At 42.9% G+C, this 21,623-nt stretch overlaps 1 protein-coding gene across 1 annotated transcript in view; it reads right to left on the bottom strand.

Moving 5' to 3' along the window:
* The window catches only part of ADGRA3 (adhesion G protein-coupled receptor A3), a 99,129-nt gene that overhangs the window by 67,810 nt on the left and 9,696 nt on the right, over positions 1-21,623 (bottom strand). The window contains exon 2 of the mRNA XM_006207017.4: positions 9,029-9,100. Coding sequence (XP_006207079.2) covers positions 9,029-9,100 — 72 coding nt within the window. The remainder of the gene's footprint in view (positions 1-9,028; positions 9,101-21,623) is intronic.

Below are 21,623 nucleotides of genomic sequence, written 5' to 3'. Positions count from 1 at the left end.
TGTGGCGCCTTTGGGAGGTGATCAGGTCCTGAGAGCAGAGACTTAATGGATGAGCTTAATGCCCCTGTAAAAGAGACCCCAGAGAGCCCCGCCTCCCCACCCCTTCCACCACATAAGTGAAGTTGCAGCAAAAACACTGCCAACTAGGTGGGCCCTCACCAGACACCAAATCTGCCGGAGCCTTGACTTAGCACTTCCCAGCCTCCAGAACTGTGAGAAATAAATGTCCCTTGTTTATAAGCCACTCAGCTTATAGTATCTTGTTATAGCAGCCAGAATGGGCTTAGACAGATGATAAATGCATGAAAAAGTCAACCGTGGCTGAGAGGCAGAATTACATTACCTGACCTTTACTATAAAAATCTTTTTAGTAAATTATAGTTAACAAAATCATTAGGATATTCATAGCCAGACAGTGTAGAGACTGCTGCATCTCATTCATAACCACTTACATTTCTCAGTAAAGACAGAGGGTCATGATGTCTGCGACTGACCTTCAAATGATGCAGCAAACATGTGTATGTGTAAGCTTATTCCAATGTAAATAATAATGGCAAATTGCTACAAATTATTAGGTAAGTAAATTGTTTTTTCCATTTTTCTGTATGCTGAAATTTTTAATAAAAATTATTTTTGTTCCCAACTTTTTTAAGTCCCAGGAATTACAACTAATCACCAGGCCCAATTTATTAATTCCCATCTCCTCTCCCCAAGTGACCCCAATCCTATCCCTCAAAGAGATAAGATGATTTAAGGAGAAAATTCAATGTGTCTTTGATTGATATTACGTAAGCAAAAAAGTTTCGCAAAAAGAAATATATAATGTCAGTTTCATTTTTTAAAAATATATGTTTCCCTTTTCAGATTTTAAACAGAATCTACAAGAAGTGATTTAGCTAAAACAGTACATAAATTTGTGGTCAATGATGTACTGCATGTGTTTCTACAAAATACCTCTTATGAATAACCGAGGACTGTAGTATGATTTAAAGATACACTTTTCCTTCAGGAATAAAACATCCTTGACATATTATATAATATTTAATAATAGCCATATTAATCAGGCATTGCCAAAAGATATTTATAGTCAGATTCTCTCATTTAACATCCCCTCCGCCTTCCCTTCACCAACCCAAAGCTTCCCTAGTGAACATGAGTCTAATGTCAGGATATATAGCTAAATCTGAATATGCTGCCTCATTAAAATACAAATGAACTGCTTAAACAAAATTAAAGGACTATCTTAACAGTTGATGAAAAGGGCTAAGTTCTTCAGGAAAGAATGCAAAGTCTATCAGCTAAGATGCTCTTTAACTGCAAGTATCAGAAATCTTTACTTCAAAGGGCTTTAACAATAAAGAACTAGTCTCAGGCATTAGACAAAATTGAGACGCTTAAGTGGGTGGTTCCATCCATCTCTCAGATCCACCCTCTCAGATCCACCTTTCTCAGAATGCCAAATCTGCCTTCAGGCTGACCCTTAATCACGCTATGACATCCCAGGTTCAAAAATCACCTCGAAGCACAAAGTCATGAAAAAGAACGGACACTCTCTTTGTATCTCCTGAGGAGCTAAGAAATCTTTCTCTGAGCCTCACAGCTAACTACTGCCCATCTCTTCTTGGCAATAACTCTGTCAATCGCTAAAGAGATACTGCGGTGACCGAGACCCACCATTTGGAGAGGAATGAAGATTGAGAAATCAAACACATTAACCACGATGCAATTCTAGTGTCAGGAATTAGAGCATGTAACAGGGGAGATGCATCACTAAATACTGACAAATACATAACACAAGCCAAGAACGACAATAAAAAATGAAGAGGGAGGAAGGATAAATGGGTGGATGGATTCATGAACAAGGCTGAGGACTGGAAACCCCATGTCTGGCTTCCTGAACAATGCCTAAGAGACAGCCACTTTTAAAGGCTATTTGTTAGATAAAGGATCCTCCCCTTATTTATCCAAGCAGTAACATGTGATGCTCAGCCCAAACCCACCTCTTCTCCTTCTCACACTACACGTGCTCTGAGGCAGCCTTATCACCACCCAGTCTCTAGGCTCAAAATTGTATCTCTAGCCCAAACTGACCACTCCTCTGAGCTCCCTATTGCACACACAGCTGTCTAACTCAACATCTACATCTGGACGTCTCACAGCCACCTCAAAAATCAACACAGTCCAAGTTCAATGCAGTATCAGAAACTCTCATCTGTGCTTCATCAACAGCCCCCCGCCTCCACCCCCAGCCAGTGATACTGACGCACATCAAGTTGGATAACTGCCCGTCCAGGCGAGGACACTCTGGTTTCCTAGACAGAAGTTACGGATTTTAATCTTAGATGTGGCACATACATGTACAATGGAATACTACTCTGTCAGAAAAAATGAAAATTTGGCATTTGCAGCAACATGGATGGACTTGGAAGGTATTATGCTAGTGAAATAAGTCAGACAGAGAAAGACAAATACTGTATGATGTCACTTATATGGAATGTGAAAAATACAACAAATTAGTCAATATAACAACAACAACAACAAAAACAGACTCACGGGTAAAGAGAACAAACCAATGGTTGCCACTGGGGAGAGGGGAGTCGGAGGGGCAAGACGGGGTGTGCGAGTAGGAGGTACAAACTGCTGAGTATAAGACGGGCTCACGGATGCATGTACAACACAGGGAACAGAGCCAGTATCTTAGAATAACTGTCAGTGGAGGGTGACCTTTAAAAGTTATATAAAAATAAACAGACAAACCATCTTAGATTTAACACATCTCCCTACTTCTCCTTGTCCCAGCACCTCATGTCAGCAGCCAGAGTGCCTTCTGCTCACAGAGGCTCAGAGTAAAAGCCCAGGTCCTTACGATGACCTGCTGCCTGCCTGCCTCACTCCGGCCTCCTTGCTGTTTCTCAAACACAAGGAGCATGAGTCACAGCACAGGCTTTGCACCTGCTACCCCCTCTGCCTGTAATGTTCTCCCCCCAGATAACTCGCTCAAGGCTCAACCATCTGCTCCAAGTTTTTGCAGGATCACCCTACACAGCTCACATACACACGCAGTGTGGACACCCCCAAGCCCCACTCCCTGCTGGACATTTTCTTTATCCAGAGTACGGTCATCCCTCAGTCGCACGGGAGGATGGTTCCAGGACTCCCAACAAATACCAAAATCCAGATGCTCAAGCTGTTTACTTGAAATGGCCCAGTACAGTGGGTCCTCCATACCCACTGTACGGAGGGTGGAACCAGCAGAGGGGTGGGGTGAAGGGGCTGCACGGCTGTACTTGTGTTATTAACTTGCCTGCTATGTTTAGTGTGTTTCTCCCCATTACAACATAAGCTCCATGAAGACAGGACCTTTGTTGTGTTCATTAATAAATCCCAAGCCTAGGACAACGTGGGCAATTAATAATTACCTGCTGAACAAATTTAAATTAGCTACTCAGCAAAGCATTAATAACAGCTGAGGCAATATTTGTACCAAGCCTTGATATTAGGCCAATTATCTTTCTAATGGTTTTAATTAACATGACACAATAAATCTACATCAGTTACCTGCCCCATGCACTTCTAAAAGAACGCAAACTCATCTTTCAAAAAGGTGGACCATAACTAGGAAACTGGTTTCCAAAATGTCATAAAGATTTAGGTATTATATCCTAAAAATAAAAATTCCAAATCCTAAATTAAAGAAAAATTAAATCTAAATATTCCAATTTAAAAAAAAGCGCACACACTCTGCTAGTTTCTTATAAGGGACAAAAGCAAATACAAATGATGGAAAACAAGGCAGCTCCCCAATGAAAACCAAACATTTAGGAGAACAAATTGGTAAGCCTAAGGAAAAAGGATCCTTGGAGGGGTGGAGGGGACAGCTCAGTGGGAGAACACGTGCTTAGCGTGCACAAGGTCTTGGGTTCAACCCCCAGTGCCTCCGTCAAGGGGGGAAAAGAAAGAAAGAAAGAACAAGGATCCATTCTACACGGAGTCTGTAGGAGTGTGTGCACCCAGATCTGTTTCACTTTGTGAAACAATGGATTCAGAAAAAGAGAGAAAGAGAAAATTAATCCTGTTAAGAAGTTTATTTTTCAACCCAGAAGAACAGGAGGCAGCCTGGCCTACGGACTTCCTCCATCTCTGGGGCATGTTTGCTGGCCGGCTCAAGCCAGCCCTTACCGTTCTGCCCGGTCCCCATTTTCCACTACTAAGCCCACCCCGTATTCTGCATGGCCTGGCTACAGTCATTGTAAGTCCAGGGCTCTAAAGTTTGAATAATTCCTTGATCTACCACTCACTTTTTACACCCTATCCCATTCCGCTGTATTTTGAAGTTGTTTGCTTTGTTCATTCCCGCTTTCAGGAGTCTCTGACTAGCCAAAGCTGGGCTGCAAACATCTAGCTGGTCGTGTCTCTTAGGTGGAATTCTCCCAGACAGGGTGTCAATGCAAGTGGCTTTATTTGGGAGGGGACCTTGGGACGCATCAGTGGGAAAGTGAGGAAGGGCGACCAGACAGAGAAGGGGACCGACTAAGGGGGATCTGTTGAGGCGATCTCCACGGTGGTCAGCTGTGACTCAGCCCCCGGGGACCTGTGGCAGGCAGCCTAGAACTCGCTCTGGGGCGCCCCTCCTGAGAGGTGAGGGAGTCGGGGTGGGGACCCGCCATCTGCTCTCAGTCACCGTCTGAGGGCTGCCGAGGCCGGGCTGGGGGAGCGGGGCGGCCTTCATTCCAGTGCTGGAGCGGAGAAAGCGCTCAGGTTTCACATTTGGAAGATTTAAGGAGAGACACACAGGAACGGCGAGTGTGGAAGGAATACCGTCTGCTACGCTGTTTTCAAGTAATTTTGAAAAATTTGAAAATGATGTCATTTAAAACAACATTAAGTCATTTATTTGGCTAGCTATGTCTTGAGCTGGGTTCCCCACAAGCAGCCCAGGTCACTTCTCAGGCACCCACTGGCCACCAGCAGGCTCCTGGAGAAGGAGCCCTGTCCCCGCTGACAACCCAGGGGCTGTCCTGCTGCTCCCCTGGGAAACTGCACCAGACGGTCCTCACCCTACGCCTCAACAGCTACATGGCCAGTTCTTCTCCTCTGTATCATGCTGGGTCTTGAAAAATTTGATTTTTGTTCCCTAGGAAAGAGGCCTCAGATGGTCCTTGTCCTTGGATCGAGAACCTTACATGGGCTCTATATGGTCTTCTCCCTGTCTCCCCCTCATCCCGCGCAGGGATGGGAAGGCGGGCAAAGACAGAGCCCGTTGCTGGGGACCCACCATCTTGTAAGCTCTTCCTACGCTGCCTCCGACCCTGCAGTGAGCCCACAGAACGTGCATCTAGGTGGGCAGGAATCCTCTTTTTTTTTTCAAACCTCCTTTCTACACTTGGACTAGGACTTGAGGAACTCACTCATCAAAAAAAAACCTGAGTGCTTTTCTTCTGTTCTTCCATCCCTTCTCCTGAGGCAGAGTAATCAGAGAACAGGCAGGGAAAACTCACATCGGTTCATCAAAATGCTACAGCAGGCACAGGAATCGTGTCCCTCCCCAAATTCCCACGTTGAAGTCCTCGCCTCCTACACCCCAAAACGTGACTGTATTTGGAGCCAGAGGCTTTTAAGAGGTAATTAAGTTAGAATGAAGTCATATGGGTGGGCCCTCATCCAGTAGGACCAGTGTCCTTACAAGAAGAGGAGATTAGGACACAGACACACAGACTCAGTGAAGACACCAGGGGAAGACAGATGGCAATCCTATAAGCCAAGGAGGGAAGCCTGAAACAGATCCTTCTCTCACATTCCTCGGAAGACACCAGCCCTGCTAGAGCCCTGACCCTGAACTTTTAGCCTCCAGAAGGGCGAGGAAACGAACGTTTGTTACGTAAGCCAGCCAGTCTGTGGTCCTCTTTACAGCAGCCCAAGCAGACCAGCACAACCCCTGGACTCACACAGACTGTGCCTGAAACAGACAGCGCCCCACACGGTCCTCAACTCCCTGCAGTCCTGGAAGAGAAGCCACCTGGGTACAGCATGGATGGTGTGAGATCCAGAAGCAAACGAGAGCCCACGAGGAGACCTTTTTGTGACGAAGATCACAGAAGAGTACACTGCAGGGTCGACACAAGGAAGAGAGATTCTCCGGGTTCAGTCACAGGACGAGGACAGCAGTGCCCGGAGGCAGAGCAGGTCAGATAGCGTGGTAACCAGGGAGGGAGGGAAGATGAAACGCACGACGAAAACAGAAGCAGGAGCTGAGAGACTATTCAAGGAGCTGGCGTGGGAAGCACTAAACCCACAGAGGCTTTAAAATGACCAAACCAAATCAGAGCGCGGCAGCACGGTAGAAACTACAAATGTGAGAAAGCGGTGCTGGGCCCGAGGGGAAGGAAAGCCCCGGCCCCCTCCACCCCTTCCTCTCCAACACCCCACTTCCACGCCCAGGAGGGAGAATGGGGCAGTGCCAGGGAAGGGCTAGAGGCCGTTAACCAGCCCTTGGCAGTGAGCTCCCAGCAAAAGGGTCAAGCAACTGGTTACGGGATCTCTTGGGCCCATCTGTGCTCTGAGAATGAAGTGAAGCAAAGACCAGGGGCATTTCCACGCGAGGCCGCTGGGACCTTTCGAGCCTCTGGTCCCAGCAGGAACCCGGGGGAGTAAGGCTCATGCCCACAGAGGAGGGCTCTACCGAGAAGGTGCGTCCTCTGTGACACCTGCCCCCTCTCCTTCCTTCTTGGGGCCAAGTCTTCCAAGACCGCAGTAAGAGCCTCACCGTTTCATCCCTTTTCCTTCTTTGTGGCATGTGCTGTTCTCCTGCGGAGACAGTGTGGGAGGCAGCTCCCCCCGGGCGTGCACGGCCTCCCTCACGCTGCAGGAGTCAGGCGGAGATTCAGGTCTGGGCTTTGAAGTGGACTTGGAAACTGCTGAGCTTAGGGCCTGCTTAGGTGAAGATGTTCCCCAACAGAGGAGGCCCAGTCCCAGGGTCATCACTGGGGTTTTAGGCTGAAGCCCCTATTAATACAGTCGTCTTTCAAAGTCCCCTGTGTGTGTGAATATATTACGTACGTGCACATATACACACTCTGTACCTGTATGTGTGTCTCTCTCTAGTCCTACAGAAGAGAGAGGTGGTGTTCTGGGATTCAGGTCTAAACAGGCCCCTGGCTTAAGAACAACGGCAGCATCTTAGTGTCATCTAACATGTTTGTGGCAACTTCGTATGTTACTAACACGTGCAGGGATTTATTTTCAACAAACGGCTAAAAATCAGGTCAAAGACAAAGGAAATCAAAAAGAAAACGTAAAAGGACACTAACTCCCACCACGACACAGAACGTTAGCCATGCTGTCCACACTTTTGATGAACGTGAACCACCATGGCAATCCTAGTGCCCAAGCAGCTCGTGTTTCTAAACACAGAGCAGGTGCCATTCAACCCCTTGGAGTGCTTGTCATCCTGCCTTTGGAAAGTGAACCCCCTAGTGATCCTGCAATTATTCTGAGCACCTCCTCTAGGCCTGACAATGTGCTCCATCCTAAGGATACCCGTTAGGCAGGATGACTTTTCCTACAAGGAACAGAACCCCGAATGGGAACGGGCTGCCTCAGTCAACTCTAACAGTCCAGAGGGGGTCGTGCCTCAGCCAGGTCCTCCCAGGGGCCTGCCCCACTCTCCTTCCTCAGTGTGTCAGCTCCCGTCCAAGCCAGAAGCAGGGTGGCTTCTGTATCAGAAGTGCAACCATCTTTTCTGATGATGGAGAGGCAATTCCTCTCCCCAAAGCCCCAAGCAAGTCTCGACTCAGTTAAATGGGGTCAAATGCCCATGCCTGAACCAGTGACCATGGAATGTGTGGACGGTCCTATCAAGGTAAGGTCTGACAATGAGGTGTAGCCAGCAACCTGGACTGTGCAGAACACAACAGGAATACTTGAATGAAAACAGGAAAATAAATCTGAGAGTTAAGCACTGCTGTGCCAAGATCATTTTATCTGTGTGTGCATATATATGTGTGGGTATACATACAAATACACAAATGTGAATGTACTGCTGTATGTGCAAATGCATATATATAATCTAACTTAAAGACATTTGATCCCAACGAAAAGAACGGAGACATGTACAAAAGCATGAAGAACTCTACATGCTAAATGCTTAAATAACACCTCTGTGATCAAAGCAATCAAGTCCTGTGGGAGTTGAACTGTGGGCGAAGATACTAAGTGAAATGGTCAAGGAAAGGCCACAGAGGAGTAGAGAAAGCAAAGCAGAGCAAAGGGAAATAAGGAAATGAGGAAATTCTGTCATTCAACAGAAATGAAGATGTGCACTGTGTGGGCTGGCTCCCTGATGTATCTGAAATGTTATCCTCAATGCGTGAGTAATACGGGAAGTGGAAACATGATCTTAGAACAGCATTCAGAATACAGCCAAATTAAATATCCAGCGTGTAAAATTCACCAAGGCAAAAAGTAAGTGCTACTTGTCACCCATCTGATCAGAAGCAGAACCAGACCTCACTGCTAAGCAAAACAAAACTATCACATTCAAAGACGGCTGAATAAAATACCAAAGTTTATCTAGAAGTTTCCCCCGGACATGTTTTTTAAATTCTACTTGACTATCTTATAAGGCATACACATTTCACAACACAATTTCAAAACAGCATTGAGGTTTTAAAAGCCACTGGTCACCAAAGTATGGAGCATGGCCTGTTTTGTAAATGAAGTCACATCCACACTGATTCTTTTACGTATTGTCTATGGCTGCTTTCTCAAGACAACATAATTGAGTCACTATGACAAAGACCATATGGCCCACAAAGCCTAAATTATTTCATATCTAGCCCTTTACAGAAAAGTCTGCTGATGACTGCTTTAACAAATTATTTTTTTAAATTCAACTCTTGAGATGTTTCACAATAAAACATTGGGAAAAAATCAATTTTTATTTTGAAAAGTTGGGGGTTTATTAAAAGACTTACAATGAAAATTCATTAAATAAAATAACAGTAAGAGATGATAACAAAAGGATACTCACAATCTTTCAAGGAGACTTAACCCAGAAAATGAGCCATTCTTCAGCTCAGATATTTTATTGTTACTCAGAATCCTAAAAAAGACAAAAAAAAAATAGTAAGTTACCTAATATATGTACACCGTTGATATCAAAGTAATATAGCTTGTTATGTTTATTCCTATGAGGTATTCTAAGATGTCATTTATTACCCTAAGAATTTTTGAGATGCCCTACGAAAAAGGGAGCTTCTTTCTCTGAGAAACAACCCGAAACAGCTAACTCGCACATCTTGTCACATCTTAAATCGTCCCTGTCACAATGAACCAAAATTTTTGAAATTAATAGGGAGAGAAGTCAACGCACAATAGCTCTAAGTTCTGTGTCAGAATAAGAAAATGCCATGTACATTTATGTAATTAATCAACTTACATAAGTTGAATGTTTAAAAACTAGAAACTTAAAAGAAAAAGTGCAAAACAAGTACCTTACAAAAAACTGACTTTTAAAGAAATACAGTATCTTCTAGATACCATTTCAATAATGCTGAATACTATTTGTAATTTACACAAATCTCTATGTGTGAAAATATGCTTTTTGCACACACAGACAGACACAGTATTACTGAGGTGGGAAGCCCCTTAAAGACCAGCAGGACCCTGATGCAGGGCCACTACTTTCCCACCGGCACCATCTGGTTCCCTGGCCTGGCAGCATTATCTCACTTTTGTGCTTCTGAAAAACAGCTTGCTTCTAGGAAAGTGGAACTTACCCCTAAGATTCTATTGGTTCTCAAAGCTCACTCCTGATTGGTCCATTTGTAACACCTACTCTGCATATGGCATGAACCTAGCTCACTCCTGATTGGTCCATCTGTAACACCTTATTTGTGTAAAGCTCACTCCTGATGGGTCCAATTGAAACACCTCATTTGCATAAAGCTCACTCCTGATTGGTCCATTTCTAACACCTACTCTGCATATGATGTTGCAAAATGTTGCAAAGTCTTGACCGGTAGCCTATAAAAGTTTGTGTAAACCTACAAACCAGGTCCAGAGCTTGGAGTGTTAACTCCTCTGGGCCTGTCGGTGTAAAAAACCTGAGTTCTCCAACCCTCAGAGTATTGTTTGGTCTCTCGCCTGGATCCAGGTTGCTGTAACACTGAGCTGTAACACACCTTGCTGTAACATTACAATATTGTACCTCATGTATTAGGATGACATTCTTAAAAAAAAAAATGAACTGGAAACAAACAAAAATGATTTTAAAAGCGTCCTAGTCAAGTCACCCGCATAAAGACTTGCCTAAGAGAGCATGGGTACTAGATCTTGCTTTCTCTCTAGGCTTTGTAACTATGCTCCTTTTGCAGCTTGAATGCCAATAAAAAATTTCCACACAGAAGACAAAAATGCTAAAGTTCCCTAATTTGGGGGAATGAGATCAAGACAAGGTAAATGAAAAAACCAAGGCATAGAAAGTTAAATGAATGGCCTGAGATTACACTAGCAAATAGCAGAGCCAGATGTGAACCCAGGCCCTCTCCACTCCAACCCCCTATTTCTCAACACACACCAGCACTAGTCAAGAGACACACTTACTGGCAATTTAGATAGAAAATTCTCCATCACACAGGGTATCGCACAAGTTCAGGGGCCCTCTTCACACTGGGTATAAGGCTGAGTGCTGCTCCCCTGCCCCCACTGGGAGGGTGCAACACTGCATATACAAATGTTATCAGAGGATACCTCTGAGTCTTAAGATTTCAGGTATTCATTATCACTTTGTCTACTCACATCTTTCTTTTTTAAAAAGTCCATTATGTGTATGAAAACAATCAAGAAATAGCCATCTGATTGATTTCCTTTGGCTATAAGTGGATTTTTTTTTAATTGCAGTAATATAGATTAACATTTCACAACATTTTTGCTGGATGAATAGGACCTTCTAAAGTCAAGCATCCTTGCGCTTGGAGCCCAGCTCTTATCACTTTTAAGTTACACTGATCTTGGGCAAGTCCCCCCACCTCTCTATGACAGAGCTCCTCATTCGTAACACGGGAACGAGAGCATACAACATCAGCAGGAGAGCACAAATGCCTAACGCGCTCAGTGGGTATTAAGCTTCAGATTCTATTCTAGGACACACACCTTCCCTCATTTTAATGTTTCTAAAGACAACATGTATTTGCAATCAAAGTATACTACTCTGCAGTATTTTGTCTCTCCTCCAAGCTGTTGCTAAGGCAAGGATGAGTCTTCAACTGTCGGGACCAAGAAAACATGGTGATCAAGAACATTCCAATTAAAATATCATTTTCTCTAGTCAAAATTGCAAAAGGTTTTTTTTTTTTTTTTAAGTGAGGCAGCAGACACAGGCAAAAGCAAACCTTGACTTGGACATGGCCGCAAAGGTCACTAGAACCCTATTTCCCCAGCAGCCCAGCAATCTGCAATCCAGAGCCACCATACTTGCTTTCCTAAGTTAACAAGTTACCAAATCTGACAAGAAATATATTCAATGACCTTATTTAAGCATGATTTATAACAGACAAAATTGGAAGCTACTATAGAGGTCAGTTTTTGTAAGGTACGCCGAACAACAAAATTTTATGCATCTATTAAAAAAGGATGCTTTGAAAGAAAACGTGATAAAGGAAAATGCTTACAATCAGTTAAAAAGCCAACAGTAAAACTGATACCACTGACTGAAAAGAATCTATGTAGAGACAAAAAAAAAAGACTTAGAAGAAATATATCATAATGATCACTATCTTAGTAATGAGGTTTCTATGTCTCTGTTCTTCTTTTTTTTTTCTTTAATTTTTTTCCTTAATGGAGGCACTAGTGATTGAACCCAGGACCTCATGCATACCAAGTATGTGCTCTACCACTGAGCTATACCCACCGCCCTCTCTTTCCTTCTTTATAATCTTGCAGTATCTTTTCAAATATCTAGAATAAGATTCACTTTTAAAATATACTTTCTGATAATAAACATAAGAATTTTAACTACTAAGTATAGCTTGAAATTGAGTTAATTGTGATATAATTATATCTTAGAAATAGACAATGAAGAATATCTTATTTATACTTTAAGACACTTATTTACATCCAAAGATTTATGTAGTGACTGTAACTTAACAGACACCAAAAGTAGCTCAAAGAATAGTGTTGATATCTAGAGCCCAAGGTTTTCACTGAGACCCCACCAGTAACAAATGATTTAATTTCTGACAGTCACTTCACTCTTCTAGGCAGACTTCTGTTTCACCATTTTTAAGACGGAAGAGATTAGGCCAGAATGACCACCAAGATCCTTCTAGCTTCTTTTAATTTTCTATAATTATTCATGTTTTAATGAGCAAAGCTGACAAACTTTATGATGGAGAATTTACAACCAATAAACCAAAAATAAGGAAATAAAGGAAGACTACACAAGCTACCAAGCTCCATGACATTATCTCGTTTTTGAATAAAGAATGAAACCCAAATAGGGAAGTAGCTTGGGGAAAAACTGCCAGGCTGGTGACTGAGTTACATTCACTGAGACTCGGTATTGCTTCAGCAAAAGGACTGTCATTTGCTCAGTCATAAAGGCTTTAGTACAATAAATGATAGATTTTATTGAGGCGAGTAAAAGGGAAGGCATTTCATCACACTTAAAAAGTTATAACTGTAACCTTAAAAATACTGTTTACAACCTCATGTTAATATATTCAGTCTACATATTACTTGATGTGTTTAAGTTAGATTTTGTGCAAGAAAACAGGATCAGTATGAATAAATCTACTCTGCAGACAGCTTTTATACTCAATTTTGAGACGTGGGCACTGTGGAACTAGCAAATGCATAATATCATGTATCATCATAAACCGAAAACCCATTCATAATCAATATTTTTGCTGACATCTTTGAAATTTCCAACTTTCTAGGAGGTAACTAAATGAAAAATGTAAAACCTGACCAAAGTTATAAAGCTTATATATACCCATTTCTGTTCCATACTAATGATGTTACCACCCCATGATCTATAGACAATGCTTAGGAATGCTGTTAGGGGCTCATGCCTCTTGAATTTAAACACGAGAAGAGTCTGATGTCCACTGCTACCATTTAGCACAGCACCAAGTTAAGTTCAGCACATCATTTGTGCTGAAACATGGAAAAAGGAGTAAGACTTAATGTAGACATGTTTAAAAAAAATCAAAAGTTTATGGAGCAGAAAGAAATAAAAATTTAGCATTACGATTTCTCAGTTGTTTGCCATTCCAGCTCCCAGAACGGAATGCTGTTAACATCACCCGCACCCTGCAAGGCAGAAGGCAGGGGACAATATTCCTCCTGAGAGGAACTGAAAATATATTTCAAGAGTATTAAATATTCAGAGCAAACTTAGGAACATAATTCTTGAACTCACTATCATTTCCTGAAGGAAAAAAAAAGTCAGATAAGCAATCAAATAAGGTTACAGTGGGATGAATGGTGCCCCTTAAAAAGATATGCCCCCCAGAACCTGCGAATGTGACCTTAACTAGAAAAAGGTGTGTGTGATAGAAAGGTTTTGAGATGAGATCCTCCTGGATTAGGGTGGGCTCTAAACCCACGTGTCCTAGAAGAGAAGGGAATCCTCAGAGGATCAGGTGAAAACAAGGACAGTCTCAGAAAAAGAGAAAGAGAAAATGGAAAGCAGGCAGATTAGAACCATAGCTAGAGGGGAGGGTATAGCTCAGGGGTAGAGCACATGCCTAGAAAGCATGGGGTCCCAGGTTCAATCCCCCGCACCTCCATTAAAATAACTAAATCAATGAATAAACCTTATTACTTGCCCCCACAAAAAAGAAGCATAATAACCAAAGATTTTCCAGAACTAGGGAAAGGCGCAAATGGGACTAAAATTTTAAAATGTTATGTATTTTAAAAGATTCCTTTTGATTTTTTAAAATCTGCCACAATGTTAAAAGATAAACAACAAATATTTACAACGACTATCAAAGACAAAGGACTGATTTCCCAAATATATCAAGAGCTCTCAAAAAAAAAATCCAGCAAAGGCCACGAACAGATAGTTCAACAAAAGTAAACACTAATGGATCACAATCACATGAAGGGGTATACAACTTCAGTCACAAGAGAGATGTAAGTTACTAAAATAAGACCATAAATCACTTACCAGAATGGAGGAAAATGTGATAACACATTTTCTATTCAGAGAGAAACAGCCACTCATACTTTGCTGTCAATTAGTACAAACACCGTGGAGGGCAAAAGTACAAGTGCAGGTATAATAACTGATCCAGTAATTCCTCTTCTGGAAATTTCTCTAAAAGGCATACTTGTACTTGTGCAGAATATAGTACATGTTACATAATTATATATTTATATAACACAACTATCCATTGCATTATTGTTTATAAGAGCTAATTACCGGATGTTTAGATTGGTTCCAGGATTACAGGTTTGGGTCAAGTCATCCATAAAATGGTACCATGCAGAATGGGGGGGAAGGAAGCTCTTCAGGTATTCACACAGAAGGACCAGAGGCATACTTGAGGGCATGCATTTACATCTTAAAAGTGTCTATCCCCTGACACTTCTGATTTGCTCAAATAATACTGCAAACTGATTCTGTACTGTATTTCTCATGTAGAATAAAACCTGTTATTGCTACATCTTTATCGGGTACAAAAAAATAAGACAATACAGCGAGGCTATGCTTTTGAGTCACTAACGTCAACGGGCACACAGCCTAAATCTTTAGGGCCACCCGTTAGAAGCGACAACCAGAAACGTCAGCCCCTCAGAAGTGAATGTTTAGTGCTTTGCCTCATTTATCCCACTAATGAAAACTGGTTCCTCCCCCATGTTCCCTGGGAGCAGCCAAATCCCACCCACCACCTGTCCTCCTGACAGCCCATGGGCTCTAAGAATGGTTTTTATGTTCCTTGATGGTTGATAGAAAACCAAAAGAATAATATTTTATGACACATGAAAAGTCTATGAAATTCAAATTTCAACATTCCTGAAGTTTCACTGGAACACAACCATGCCCATTTGTTCCCACATTATCTACGACGGCTTTGATGCTCTGATGGCAGACGTGAGCAGCGCCAACGCAGACTGTCTGGCCGAGGAAGTCTAAAATATTTACTATCTGGCTCTTTATAGAAAAAGTTGGCTGACTCCTATGTTACTATACTCTGCCCCAGCCTGTTCTCTGTTTTCAGACAAATGAAAATCAAGTGCTAATTTCTAAATTAATTCTTCCCAGCAAGAAAGAGCTAAGAGTTATCTAGAGGGTTTCAGAACACCCTGTCGGTTTGAATCATCTTTATTTTAAAATCACATTTAATTCCGCATGCCGTCAGCAATGACACACATCAGCAAGTCCCAAGTATTACCAGGCTGTTCGCCAATGTGCCCTTCTGTTCATGGGATGCATTCATTCATTCCTGCAGAAAAAATTCTGGATGATATGCTTCAGTCCGTGTGTGTCAAAAAAAATGTGCCCTCACTCTGTCTGCTGCATTTTGTTTTAACAGCACTTTTCATTATCTGAAATTACTGTGCTATCTGTCTATTTACCGTGTCTCCCATGACCAGGTACAACCCATAAGGTGTGGAGATCTTTTCCATCTTTACTGCCACTGCATTGCCACAAAAAAAGAACGTGGTGGTGAATGTGTGAGCCGTTCTTCATGTGGATAGACACTCGTTCACTGCTCACAAGAACACTGTGAAACTGGTACTACTACTTTCTCTAAAACAATAACAACAAAAATTTACAAGTTCGGTAACTTGCCCAGGTTCACGCTGGAACCAGGGAGCGAGTGAGGATTCAAACAGCACCTGATGCATGAGTGACCCCTGTGGCTGCGGAGGTGCGCCACGCCACTCACATCTCCCTTCCAGAGAGACCCTGCGCAGGAGAGCAGGGAGCTGAACGCTCCAGCTGCAGCTGTCCAGAGGACCAGCCTCAGTTTCCAAACAAAGGCCACCCACTTTCCAGGGAATGCCAGCCCATGACTGAGCACAGCAGGGATGAGGGGGTTCTCCTTTCCCGGCCAGGACAGACTCCCCAATGATCTGTCTCTGCACCAGAGCTTCCTGCTGGGCTGGCCAAGACTTTCATACAGCTTTGCCACAGTCTGAGGCCTGTCCTACCCTCAGCGTCCTTCCTCCACCCGCCTCTTTCACAGGCACCACACCTGCATCCCAACCGAAATGCTCTCCACATCCCCTTCTGCTTTGTCTCCCTTTATTTTTCACAGCTGTTTCCCCAAATAAACATCTTACTAAACTCCACTCTGGCATGTGCTTCCCAGACGATCCAGCTGACAAGATGCCCACATATCTGTTCAACAAACGAAATAAATAAAAATACAGCTGGGTTGAAAGTTCTATGTTCAAAGATCCCTCCCTCAGGAATTAATGATACAGCATCTCCAGTGTCCTGGCATCCAGTGGTTCACATGAGAAGTATAAATCTCAGTTTCACACTCATTTCTTCTTCTTTCTGAGGCTTGTAGGGGGGCAACAAAAAAGAAGCTGGGGGGAATCAAAAAATTTACCAGAATATGTCTAGTTTTCTTCACTATTGTAATAAAAGTTGTCTTAAGATATTTTTTCCACACTTTAACCCTTCTAAAATTAGGACCATCTTAAAATGGATCTCAAAAGACAAGTCCAGCTGCTAAGAAAAGGAATAAGTCATGAATTTGTCAGTAGTTGTCACTGCTGGCAAATACACAAACTGTGGATGAATGTTAAATCTGGATCCTTAATTACGGCTTAATGTTTATACATTAAGGTTCACTACGATACAGCACTGAAATAAAAAGTTGTGTAATAGAAGACTGCATATTATATGGCAGTCAGCGGAATTCAAAGCAGTAGAAATGTTAAATCTCTCAGAAGTTAACATTTAGGAGAGGCTGGTGGGATTCATTCACGTGTCATGGAGAATTATCACTGAAGCAGCTCTCATCTCATAAGCTGCCAGCTAATTTATAAGAGAGGCTGTTAAACTTCCAGTGACAAGCGATGAAATGGGGGGGGGGCGGTACGGGATTGTTAAGTTAACCAAGTAAAATTCTAATATTCTTTATAGAGATCCAAACCATATTGCCAAGACTAAAGATGCAAAAGAAAAACTCAAGTTCACTTTTATAAAAAGCTCAGTGGTTTATATGCATCACGCTGTTAAATGTCTTAAAATACATTTATCGTACACACACAGAAAAACTGATAAAGGGGTAAAATGTTATTAATAGCAAAATCTGGCAAATCCTGGTATAAAATATATGAGAGTTCCACCCATTATTCTTATTCTTTTAACTGTCATGTAAGTTTGAAACTATATTCCAATAAAAAGCTTTGTATTACAATGACACTCTGCCTAACAAGACCAGTCAAGTGGTTCAGAAGAGCTCCAAAGGAGAGGCTGGGTGTTGATTTAAAAGGAAGTGATACTTCATGGAGTGGGAAAAATAAATGGGCATTTTTAGAGACACCAGCACCCTCACTGAAAAGCTGTTTAGAAACAGGCATCTGACCCTTGATGGCATCGAAGAATCAAACACCCGGCTTTTTCCTTCTCCATCCACTTCTTAGTTGGATACTCGGTCTCCACCATCTCTTAATTATGCTTCAAAATTCTTAAACCTTTTGCTTTCAATTTTGGAAGAACTCCTCGGCTCCATTTTCTAGACCACGAATTTTCTCGGTCCGTAGCGTTCCCATTTTGCTGTGGACCCCAAGCTCAAAGAGCCCTTGGCCGGCACAGTCCACCGGACTGCCTCCTCTGCTCACCAGCTCCTTCCCCTCGCCAGCCCCCGCTTTGTGGATTTGCTGTGTTCTTGGGTCTGAGACCAGGAATGAGCTGTTTCCTGTATTACCTTTCCTTCATCATTCTGTGGATCTCCTCTCACACACTGGCGACCCACGGCTGCCTGCTCATACTGACAGACGGGGGTCTGGACTGATGAAGAAGGTTTCTCTTGCCCACATGAAAATGATAGGGAATGGGTAGGAAAGGGAGGCGAACAAAGTGCCCTTATTTTGAGGTACAGAGCCCCATATCCTCAGAAGGTAGGGACACGAGAGAAACCTCCAGTCCCCGACAACTTCTCCTTCCGGCTACAGTCGCCCACTGGTATTCTGCCTGACAAATCCCCCAACATATTTAAAACTAAGCTAAGGGCTTTGTCGCAGAGGCAGCCCTACCACCAAGCCCTCTGAGCCCAACTCAAGGGAAGCGGAGCTGCAGCAGCTGTTCCAGGGCTATTGGTCCCTGCGGAGCGCTCTCTCACCCGCCCCCTGCCTCTCCCTATAGTTTCAATTCTTGGGACGCTTCCAGGACCCTGTTAAGAAAACGCATTAGCTGAGTTATCCCTGCTCTTGTCTCTATGGAGTTGTAAGTTCCTTTGCTGGGCAGTTTCCCCATCAACCTGATCCCATCTGTTTTATTTATTCCACAGCAACCTCCATGCTTCTGGAACACGGCAGCACCTTTGTCATTTTCCAGCCCCATTAGTTACGGGTCTGTTCATATTTTTATGCTTCTTCTGTCGTTTTTCCGCAGAAATTTGGCAGGGAAGGAGAAAAAGTAAACAAGTGTGGTTCAATGTATAACCACTGAGGGGGTTGCAAAGGAGCCATTTCCTAAAAGTGGAGGCCTCCTTCCTCTCCTGCCTCCCCTCTGGATGCTGAATGCCTGGGGGGGCCGGGTTTGGTGTCTAGCCCACCCCATCCCTCACGCAGGGAGGCTAGCCTTTCCCTTGACGAAGTTGCCAAAACCCAGAGAAAAGTCTCAAACCACCTCTCACTTAACAGGATGATGATGTCTAACCACAAGGGTACCTGCTGAAACAGAATGCGTCATAGGTCAACCCAAGTTAAAGCTGCAGGCTCCCTGTAAAACAATCAGGTGTCCCCGAGCACACCCATTCCTAAGTGCCGTAGTCATCCTGGCCCAACATCCAGCCCCCAAATGCAAAACAAGGGATGCACGCCGGGCCTGCCGCAGGAAGCTGTAGTTCTGTTCTCTGGCCTGGGGCTATAAAAACAACAAAATCCAACTGACAACATTTTAAAGATCTTAACTGGCTTTATTCAATAATGCATGGATTTGGTGAATTGGGGGAGAGTTCAGTATACTTAGCCTGCCTTCGTGAAGCTGTAAGCGAGAGTACTTCCAACTTCAATCTCTGCACAGTGTACAGTTTTTTTTAAATTAGACAGCAAGCCAAAGATATCAACAGCTAACACACTATTACACGGTCACAATATAATTTGTCACCAGACACTTGATGTTTACATTTGCATTAATAATTACACCAAGACAACAGGTGTCAACCTGGGCATATGGTCACCCTTAGCTACTCAAATTGTTCATTAAATAATCATTCAAGTTCCCAGGCATTTTTATCAAAGACCTGACTTTTTGTTAGAAGGTCTGCTTTTTTGTATAATTATTTCAGATTCTTTATTCAGTAGCTTTATAAATAAAAAGGAAATTATCTACTTTTCTGCTTTAGAATTAGTTCACATATAATCAAATAGCATTTGGTTAATTAAGAAAAGCTAAATTTTTTTTTAATGTCATACTATCTTTTGAAAACACCTAAAAACGAAAAACTGTGTATTAATGAACACTTTATGTTATCTAATGAACACATCAGCTCAATGAGAAAAGGGAGCCCCTTTTTCAAGGTGTCTGTAAGATCATAAAGAACACTGGACACTTAATATTTATGAATACAATTAAAGCAAGTTTATTTGGTTTTTTAATCAAATAGAGAGCTTTCTCCTGGGACCATACTGAGGTTCTTCTAGGACTCTGAGTCTGATTTTTAAGCTGATATTCATGACAAACCTACTACGCATTAATTGAGAATATATCTGAACATCTACTATGTCCTGAGAGTGCCATTAAAGGACACAAAAATAGACCTTAAGAACTAATACAACAGACGGCTCTGAGTATGAAGTGCTACAAGACGGATGCATAACTGATTCCAAGGGAGCACAGAGTTTTAAATGTTGCTAAAATAAGGGTGATGAAGGGAAACATTTCTAATCTTTGTTAAAAAAAAAAAGAATAGGAATTTAAAGGGCAGACAGGAAGGGGAAATCCTTTAAACAGAGATAATCTCTCAAAGGTCTGTATTAGTTTTCTTTTGCTGCATAACAAAGTACCACAATCTGAGTGCTTTAAATCAACATCAATTCACACCATTCTGCAGGTCAGAAATCCAGGCACCCAGTGAGCGGGTCCTCTGCTCAGGGTGCTAGCTGGCTGCAGAGAACTTGGATACCAATAGTGGGGATGCTCCTAAGTTCACGAATGGGGTGGACAGAGGAGGGGAGTGAGCAGACACATCACCAGTGAGGTATTTCTGCCAGAGTCACGCTGGAATCTGAGCAGTGAAAAGTGGTATCCGTGATTTTAGTTTGCATTCCCCATTGTGAATTTGTGCTCCCTTCCTGTGAAGGTCTGGAATGCCCTTTGACCATTACAACACACCGGTTTTAAGTCTGAGTTCTCAAGCCAGACTGCCTCAGCTCAAACCCTGGTTCCATCACTTACTGCCAGGGTGACCTCAGGGAAATTAACGAGCTCTCTGCCCCACCTGCTCAGGCACAAAAGAGGGATCATAATAATAATGGCCTCATCAGGGAGCTACAACAATCAGCTAACACCTAAGCCACTTACAACAGGACTTGGCACATTCAGCAAACATTACCTATTACTGTTGGCCCCTATTTCTAATACATCACCTGTCTTTTCTCACCAAGTCGTAGGAGGTTCTTACTACATGGGAACCAGCATTTTCCAATACAATCTCCCCCAAATCCTTAGGCAGCTGGTCCAAGTGCTAGGTGCCAGTGCTATCAAAAGATACTCAGCACATTCTGGAAATTATCACCGAAGAGTGAAATCATTACTTCTGACAAGGATTGTGCTTACTACTAAGCACAGAATTGAAATAATCCTACTGGTAAGAAATCTCCTGAGACCTTTGTAAATGCAGGTGACTGAGCCACTCTTTTAAAGTATATCGCCCAGAGAAGAACCCTGATACGTACAAAAAGCCACGTAACCCTAAGATTGTAAGAAACCAAACAATTAATCCAGTGATTAACAGAATTTCGGGCTTCCAGGGCTGTTGGCATATAGCAGCCTGTGTGCCCCCGCCTCCCCATCCCATGCCAGGTCAGGAGTCAGTTCTGGTACTTTCCTGATAAGCTCAGGCAACACTCCTGTGGCTCCTCCCCATTCATAGGTGCCATCATTCAGGAAATCTATTTGCCACGCTGGTTCTATTGCAGAAATTCTCTCATAGGCAGTTACTACTTCAATGTACTTTTTAACAGCTGATGGAGGAATCATGACCAGGAACTGGCTTGCCCACTAGAGTGTGTTATGTGTAGAGAGTCAACAGGGAAGTGCTGTGAAACAGAATCAGCCAGAACAGTGGCGCCAAGGATTTGTAATAAACATGTGGTCAGATGGTCAAAGCAGTCAAGGGTGGGGGAGCACGTAGGCAGCCGAAATGATTGCACAACACAGAATCCGTAGGGTATCTGTAAAGTCACGAAAGGCAACTTCACTTTGCTAA

The sequence above is a fragment of the Vicugna pacos genome, chromosome 2, assembly GCF_048564905.1.
Source record: "Vicugna pacos chromosome 2, VicPac4, whole genome shotgun sequence".
NCBI lineage: Eukaryota > Metazoa > Chordata > Mammalia > Artiodactyla > Camelidae > Vicugna > Vicugna pacos.
This window is presented reverse-complemented; position numbering and strand designations above follow the sequence as displayed.